This window comes from Cyprinodon variegatus, unplaced genomic scaffold (assembly GCF_000732505.1).
Source record: "Cyprinodon variegatus isolate N-32 unplaced genomic scaffold, C_variegatus-1.0 Scaffold70, whole genome shotgun sequence".
NCBI classification, from domain to species: Eukaryota; Metazoa; Chordata; class Actinopteri; order Cyprinodontiformes; family Cyprinodontidae; genus Cyprinodon; species Cyprinodon variegatus.
Window position 1 is genome coordinate 1008121 of NW_015150523.1, and position 8803 is coordinate 1016923.

At 40.5% G+C, this 8803-nt stretch overlaps 1 protein-coding gene across 1 annotated transcript; it reads left to right on the forward strand.

Moving 5' to 3' along the window:
• Positions 1-1798: 1798 nt before the first annotated feature.
• dusp6 (dual specificity phosphatase 6) lies at positions 1799-7207 on the forward strand. Its single transcript, XM_015372245.1, has 3 exons — positions 1799-2618; positions 3093-3530; positions 5762-7207. Exons 1-3 carry the CDS (start codon positions 2216-2218, stop codon positions 6073-6075), a joined length of 1155 nt encoding a protein of 384 aa, XP_015227731.1. The 5' UTR covers positions 1799-2215; the 3' UTR covers positions 6076-7207.
• Positions 7208-8803: the final 1596 nt, after the last annotated feature.

An 8803-nucleotide genomic window follows, 5' to 3' on the forward strand; every position in this document is an offset into this window, starting at 1 on the left:
ATGCTAACAAACAGCAACTCCTCCAGCCCGGATGCCTAAAACAGCCGCAGTACTACAGTTCAGACAAAAAACACCGAAAAACAAACAAGCTATTGAATGTGTCCAGCTCACTTTAGATTTTGAACATTTAGTACCTGATCTTCAGAAGGTTTGGATGTCTTAAAACAGTGGGAAAATGTTTGTACACGCAGAGTAGATCTTCATAGAAGGTGTAAAGTGATTTGTGATTTCAATTCAGTAGAAACCTGTGGAGGACCAGGAGAGTCAGTGAAAATAAAATACAATTATTTCAAATTCGTCATTTAAAATCATACATTTTTATTTAATACTAAAAACACGTTTGCACCTTATTTTTCCATTTCTAAATACAGACAGAAAAAAAATACTATTCATGAATTTGATTTAAAAAATACTTTACCGTCTTTACTCTTAATGATTTCCCTTTTCCATTTAACTTTTGCTAATGGGCTGTTAATAAACTGGTGATAATCTGTTAACAATTTTTTTATAAGCTGTTACTAAATGTTATTAAGCCGTTTCTAAGCTGTAGCTAAACTATTAATAGGATTAAGATGGACTAATAATACACTGAAACTAAAATGTTAAAAAGTTGTTGTTGGGTTTCAGAAATAGTAAATACAATAAAAAAAAAGGTTTTCTGCAATTCACAGATCTCTTCACCTGTTCACAACACAAACCTCTTCTCAGCCTATTAACAATAAATGGCATCAAAAGAGTGTGGTGAGACCTGGGATGATGCAGAGATCAAGGCTTTCAATATTTGGGTGGAGGACCCTATGCAGTCAGATAAGTTCCTGAATGTTATGAGCGCCACCATTTTTGTTTGTGTGCTTCTATGCTCTATTTGTGTGTCTGTTTCTGCCTCAGCAGAAGGCCACTCACACTGAGCCTGGTTCAACAGGATGATTCTAAAAGGGAGTTTTTCCTCTCCACTGTCGCAGCATGCATGCTAGCAAGGTGTGAGGGATTGATATAGAGTCAGTGACACAATGCAAATATCCACTGTTGCCGCATGCAATAAAATGAAAAACAACAACCTGCAAAGTGAATGACAGGATACATGATTTTCCTTAGAAAATGTTGAAGCAATGTGACCGTATGAGCTAACTGATTTCTCTTTGGTGGTATTTAAATATAGGGAAATTATTTAATTAAATCAGTAATACATTAATGTAACCCATCTAAGCAGAATTATTGGAAATAGAATAATCCAACTAATTAAATATATTTGATTTAAAAAAAGTTACTTTGTGATTTTGACTTTATTTGTATGGTTTGTATTTTACAATTATAGTTTTAATATGGATTTCACTTATTTTCTAAAAAGTAGACAGCTTTGTTTCTTTTAAAAAGGTTCCTGTGTGCCTTATCCTTTTCTGTTCCCACATCTAAAAGAAAGTGGTGGGTTAAAGGCCCAAAACTGCTTCTAGCCCAAAGACACAAATCCTCCTAAATCCAGCCCTGCATTACACCATTTGCTAGTCCTTCTTCCTCCTCTGACTTTGGGCCATTCTCCCTCCTTTCCTCCCCCTCCCTCCCTCTTTCCTCCCTCCTTTCCTTCCTTCCTTCCTCCTCCCTGCAGCACTGCTGTTTGTTTGTACTCGCTCCATCCGGAGCCGAAATTCCTCTCCGTTTTTGTGAATGACAAACTCATTAACAATTCATCAACGCTAGCCGCTCTATCCGGCCCCCGTTTCCAAGGCGACCGCCGCTGAGCTCCCTCTGATTGGTCCGCCAACAGACCGTATCCAATGAGGACGCCTGGTGTCTGCAGCCATTCAGCAGCCTGGCGCCGCAGAGGACTCCAGCAGCCTGCAGAGCTTCTATTCACAACGAGCCGAGGAGGAGGACAGCGGGAAGACATTTCCTCACAATAATCTGTAGTTTCACTCTGGATTTTGTTTATTTTGTGCAAAAACAAAAATAATACGGAGGCTGGAAAGCGGCTGCGCCTGGAATCGGTGGAGTTATTATATAAGAGCAGAAGGAGGCCGCTGTGACTCATTGATAAATAAATCGGACTCTTCAGGCAGATGCATGAATGAGCCTAAATACCTTTCGCGTTTAAACTGATTTTTCTTTTCCTAAGAAGAGATCACATCTCACGTTTCTGTTCCTTTGAGCATCGGCTCGGATCGAAACCAAATTTTACATTTCTTCCCTGAAAACTGCGTTTTTTAACTCCTGCTTATAAATGCTTGACAAGCTCAAGCCCGTTGTACAGATCGACTCGGTTATGGCGATCAGCAAGACGGTGAGTTGGCTCCGGGAGCAGCTGGAGAGCCGCAGGGACGGCCTGCTGGTGATGGACTGCCGGGCCCAGGAGCTCTACGAATCCTCGCACGTCGAGACGGCGATCAACGTGGCCATACCGAGCCTGATGTTGCGGCGGCTGAAGAAGGGCAACCTGCCGGTGCGCTCCCTCCTCACCGACGGAGGAGACCGAGAGAGGTTCGTCCGCCGCTGCAAGACGGACACCATAGTGCTGTACGATGAGTACAGCCGGGAGTGGAACGAGAATGTGGACGGAGGGTCGGTGCTGGGTCTGCTGCTGAGGAAAATGAAGGACGAGGGCTATAAGGCCTTTTACCTGGAGGGTGAGTGGGCTCCATTCACATTTTTACACTCATTCATGTCCGATCTGTACGGAAGAGGACTAGGGCCGCTGAAAAGATTAAAAAGAGTTAACTGATTTTTCAATTTTTTTCTGTTTAATATGGGAAAAAGTCAGAATTCTGAGAGAAAAAAATCAGAATTCTGAAAATATAATTAAGAATTCTGAGAAAAAAGTCAGAATTATAACAAAAACCTCAGAATTATGAGAAAAAAGGCAGAATTCTTAGATTTACGTCAGAAAGTCAGAATTCTGACTTTTTTCCCCCATGTTAAACTGAAATAAAATGTAAAAATCGGTTAACTTTTTTTATTTTTTCAGTGGCCCTAATCCTCTTCCGTAGATTTGTTTTTATTCCTATATTCATGAAACTGTTTTTGTACTTTGTCCACTTTATACGTTGACAATGCATGTTTTGCATCTCAATGTGAAGTTTATTTTTGACTTTCTTTTAAAGGTGGCTTCAGCAAATTCCAGGCTGAGTATCCAGCCTTATGTGAAACCAACCTGGATGGATCCTTTACCAGCAGCAGCTCCTCTCCCACCTCCACCCAGGTGCTGGGCCTGGGCGGCCTGCGCATCAGCTCCGACTCATCCGACATCGAATCGGACATCGACCCGAGCAGCGCCACGGACTCAGACGGCAGCCCGCTGTCCAACCCGCAGCCCTCCTTCCCCGTGGAGATCCTCCCGCACCTTTACTTGGGCTGCGCCAAAGACTCCACCAACCTGGATGTTCTGGAGGAATATGGCATCAAGTACATCCTCAACGTGACGCCTAACCTGCCCAACCTGTTCGAGAACGCGGGGGAGTTTAAGTACAAACAGATCCCCATCTCGGACCACTGGAGCCAGAACCTCTCCCAGTTCTTCCCCGAGGCCATCAGCTTCATCGGTAGGTCATCCTGACAGAAAACTGGCTGCTAAGCTTTTCCTCATTTAGGGGTTGTTGATCAGGGGTTCCCAAAGTAAGGGCTTGAGGCCCCTTAAACCAACTTGTGGGTCATCAGTTGGTTCTCACAATAATAGTGATGTGGTTCCTTATGGAGGGCCAAACAAACACTACAGGCTTCTTACATACAGATAGATGAAAAACACTTCCTGTTTGAACAACATAGGGTTGTTTTTAGAAACAATAGGTGAAAGGGTGTACAAATGTGAATTCTATTCACGAATATCTGATTACCAAAGTTTTGTATCGACAAGATCTAGATGAAGATTATAAAATGTGCAATGTTTTGTGGTATTAGTGCACAACCTATCAACACTAGAAATCATTTTCAACCACCTAAAAAAACATACAATAAATCAGCTGTTGTTGTAATAACATAGGAATGGCAAACAGCATTATTGTTGGAGTATGAGTCTGCACACCACCCCATTTAAAGGACAGCTAACTAGGTTAACTGTTTGAACCAAGTGAAAACTTTCTAATTTAAAAGAAATCCTCAGTTTAGAATGTCATCCATTAATTGCTGTCTTGGGTTTGGAAGATAGGAGGAAATCTTTACATATTCTGAAGAAAGTCGGTGGAAAACCAGAGAGATTATCCACAGATTAGATGCAATAAAAGATTTAAACACAATGGAGGAAGTAGTAGTAAAAAAAAAAGTGAATAATTTTATTAATATATGTTTTAAAGTCCGTCTGGAGGTTCTCAGGCTCTTATTGTGCAATTTAGATTAGATGAGTTGTCCCTGGCTTTTGTCTTATCAGGCAGGAACACGCAGGGCAGGCAGATTAAGGCCACCATGCTGAAGCAGCAGTACAAGTGTGCCTCTGATGGTGAAAGGGCTAAAACGCCCAGCGTACGAGTGATTTGACTTCAATGGGGGACATCCTGGGCTATCTGTGGTCCCGGGGCTTGTGTAATAGCAGCACAAAGAGCAGCGTTGAAAACAGGGGGAGGGGGGGGTAATTCGAGTGCAACAGGAAGGAAGTGGCATTGAAAGTAATCTAGGACATGAGCACCCCTCCTCTCCCTATCCCTCTTCTTCCTCCGCATAACAAAAGGAGCCATTTACAAGGCCTGTTGACATCCTGTTTGCCTTGACAGGGTGCCCTCATGACTCTTACATTTACACGCTCAAATGGCACCATTGTCACACCAACCCTGGGCAAGCGGAAGAATGCTCTAATAGACTGTAATAGTCAATTTCCCAGCCAGCTATTCCAGGACCAAACAAGGGAGAATGTTGATGTTTTTTTTTGTGCTGTCGCTCCTGGTTGTTCATAGACACCACTGACAGATAGACAGGGTGAAAACTTTTGACTTTTTTTCCCATGCATGGATGTCAGCCCTCCTCTAATCCGAGGCGGATGTTTATTATGCTCTTTAGTAGTGTGGGTAGATAACTGAATCATCAGCGTCACAATGCAAAACAAGGTGAAAGGCCAATGGTATGGAGGGAATTTTTTTTCCATTATTAGTGCGAACAAAGAGGATGCTTTTTAGATGAAAATTTGAAGGAAAGAAAACAAACAAAAAACACATTTAGTAAATGCATATTAAAAAAAAAAAACGGAAGTGAAACTTTGAAACGCAAAAATGGATTTTGATAGTAACTGTTATTTTTTTAAGTTGCATTCTCTTCACCTTTGGGGGCGGCCTTTCCTCTGGAGTGAGGAAATTCACATTTCTATTGGTCTGTTGGACATTAGCAGCAGCTTTTTTATTGGTCAAGATTGAGAGTTCATTTTGGGCTTGAAGGAAGAGACTCTGATCTGTAAAATGCACCTTAAATAGAAAGAAATTCATAAAAATCAATCAGATAAAGAACATTTTTTAAAAAGAACCTTTTAAATTATGTAAGTTTTATTTGGTAAAAACAAAAAGAAAAACAAATATTAGAAAACAGGAAGATTTTTTATTAGCATTATTAGATTTATTATTTTTGCATTTTTGATATATTTCTATTTACAAGATGTGTTCTTTCTCTGCAGCAAATAATGGAACGAAAGTCACTCCATACAACCTCTGAACTTTAGGAGCATAAATTTGTTTAAAAATGTCAAACTGTGAAAACAGAGCCAAATTAATTCCATCCACCATTTCTTTTCCATCCTCATGTTGCGGCTTTCACCATCTCGATATTAACCGAAATCTTCTTTCTCTTTGCAAACCAGATGAAGCTCGGGGTCAGAAGTGCGGCGTCCTGGTCCACTGCTTGGCCGGCATCAGCCGCTCAGTCACCGTGACGGTGGCCTACCTTATGCAGAAGCTCAACCTGTCCATGAACGATGCCTACGACATTGTGAAGATGAAGAAATCCAACATCTCCCCCAACTTCAACTTCATGGGCCAGCTCCTGGACTTTGAGCGCACGCTGGGCCTGAAGAGCCCTTGTGACAACCGTTTGGCGCCTCCAAGCCAGCAGCTGTACTTCACCACCCCCACAAACCACAACGTCTTCCAGCTGGACCCCCTACAGTCTACGTGAGGTCTGCCTACAAGCGCCCCTCTAGCTCAATTGTTTCCTCTGCTTTGAAAAAAAAGTTTCAAAAAATCTTTTCTCCATCATCTGCTTTGCGGAACTGGCTCTGGATCCTGATGCAGCTGTTTTTTTGGGTGGGAGGGTGACAGCTGCTGAGTAGAAGTGCTAGAGCAGCCTGGTCAGTACAGCAGCTGCTGCTGTCTGAGTGAGGATGGACAGTTAAAGCAACAGAATCATTAAAAAACAAAAAAAAACTCCTACTTTCTACAATCATATTCCGGTTGAACTCTTGAGGTATTTCTTTTATTTTTCTTGTTGTATCCAAGAAAAGCGAACAAGAGCTGTATGTTCTGCTTCAAAGATCCTAGGCTGGTGTGCCAAAGAGACCTGATTGCTCAGACTGGACTGAAAACCATTTTGTATATTTTGTTTTGGGGTTTATCGCCCAGGACTTGGGGGTGCGTTGCCCTCCTTCATCTTCTGTGAAGAATCGCCTGTGTGGGGTAAAGCACCCCAGCTTTAGAAGGCACACAGTATACTGGACTGATTTTTACACTTTTCAAACATTTATACTGTACATTGTGTACATATTTTAATGTAAGAGAGAGTACGTACCCTTTGGAAGCAGGTACTAAAGAATCTGTATTTCATATTCTAGTTTTATGTAAAGCTTTCCAACTGCATACCGTTCATTATTCTTAAGTTGATTATGCCAAAAAATCAAAAAGGCTTTCCAAGAATTGTTCAGAAATGTGTACATGTGTAATATATCTATATGTATATATCCATATTGCTTTATGTATCAATTCAGCCAACCGGCCTTTTTTTGTTTGTTTTATTTTTGGCCTTTTTGCACTCTCCCCTCTCACAAAACAGTTGTTTGCCTTACGAACATTCACAAGTTTTGTTTCACTTTATCCTTCTAGGCTTTAAATGTTTTTCTGCTTTGTATCCAAGTCCTGATTTATTGTTCAGATTTTCCTTTTAAGTTTTGGAGCATCTTTAATGATAGCTTGAATCAAACGGCCAACCGTGAGCGGTCCGGGTCTAGGTATGGAGCTAAATTTGGGCCATAAAATTTGTTTTAAAAAACTGTTTTTTTTTCTTTGTAACCATAAAAAACTTTTTGGAAACGAACAAAAAAAAAAAAAAAAAGGATATGAAACATTTTAAATGAAAAAGAAAATATTTTAATTAAACTGGATATTTTTTTAGAAACATTTTTGCAGCTTTAAGTTTTGTTTTTTCAGTTACAAACATATTAAAAGATGTCTTTGAAGCATAATCAACCAGTTGTGTTTATTCGACTGGTTAAAAAAAGACTTGAGTCTTATATATATATTTTTTTAAGTATAGATTTTTTTCTTGAGTTTAAAAAAATATATTGTTCAGATTCAAATATCCTGTCCTCTTTCTAAAGTTTTCTTTCAGTTTTTTTCACTTTAAGAGAAAAAATTTCTAATTATTTATTTTCAGTTTAAACAAAAGCATCTTTTTGAACTAACTTTATGGCACCCATTTAGCTCCATACTGATGTAGACAATCCTACCCCTCTGCACAAGGGTTAAATCTGAAGTGTGGTCAAAGCTTCTTCAGGGTAAACATTTTGAAATGCAGTTTTGAATTTATCAGGATTGTGAGAAGTGGAAATTAGAGTTTGAAATACGAAAAAAATACGCCTTTCAGATGTCGCCATGTTGGTGATCCCCCCACTCCTCCCTTCTGAATGTATAAGAAAGATAAGTTATTAATAAATTGCTATTTTGTCTACAGTTTCTGCCTCTTCTGGTTTGCTTTTTCTCCAACTGACAGGCTTGTTGGAGTTTGGTCTTCGCTCTCAGTCACACGTTTATGTAAGTGTTTCATCACAGCTGAGTGTTAAACAGCAGGCCCCAGTCACGACAACACAAACAGTTGCAAATTAACTGCAGCGCTTGAGACACTTCCACATTTGTTTTTTGGTTGTTGTTTTTTTTTTTGCGTTCAGCTCCAGAGCTAGAATTAATTGTCACATGACAGGTTGCTGTGAACTGATCTTCTTGGTTAAAAAAATAAACAAACAAACCGCAGAGAGCTGCTGAACAGGTGCAAAGTGATTTGAGCTAAACGGGTTTTTCCAGGTGCCGGTTCGCAACGAGTTCACCTCTTCCTGGAGGGCGGGGCTTGCAGGTTTCAGTCCTGAAATGGAGCACAAAGTACATAGATGTATTGTTATTTGATAGCAAGAGCTGCAACGTGTACCTAAAATGACCTGGAGCATCTGGATGAGATCATATTCGCGAGGCGAGGAGCTTGCATTCCCACACCAGCAGCCAGTTGCCTTCAGGTTGTTGCACATGCTTAAACCAGCTGCATTGTGTATACAGAAGAATGCAAAGGATTACATGGTTTCCTTTTTTGTTTTTTGCAATGTGAAGTTCAAAAAGTGTTGTGTGCATTTAAGTTCATATCTGTTGTGGTTCGTCGTTTGCATAACCACCTTTAGGAAAAACCTTTTGGGTCAAGCAGCTTTATTCAACCAGAGCTCGAGAAGCTTGTTCTGCCCCCCTTTGCAAAATAGCTGAAGTTAGTTTAGAAGAACATCTATGAGCTCCAGTTTTGAAGTTTCCACAGATTCTCAGTTTAATTTAGATCTGGCATTAGCCAAGGCCGTTCTGACGCATGATCCATATGCTTTGATCTAAAATCAATCACAGAAGGGCTCAAAACTTCAAAGATGTACTACATCCTGAGC

Coding starts and splice junctions, on each gene's coding strand:
- dusp6 (XM_015372245.1), top strand. CDS start 2,216: ATGCTTGACAAGCTCAAGCCCGTTGTACAGATCGACTCGGTTATGGCG. Junction 2,619..3,092: donor TAAGGCCTTTTACCTGGAGG/GTGAGTGGGCTC, acceptor TTTCTTTTAAAG/GTGGCTTCAGCAAATTCCAG. Junction 3,531..5,761: donor CGAGGCCATCAGCTTCATCG/GTAGGTCATCCT, acceptor TTTGCAAACCAG/ATGAAGCTCGGGGTCAGAAG.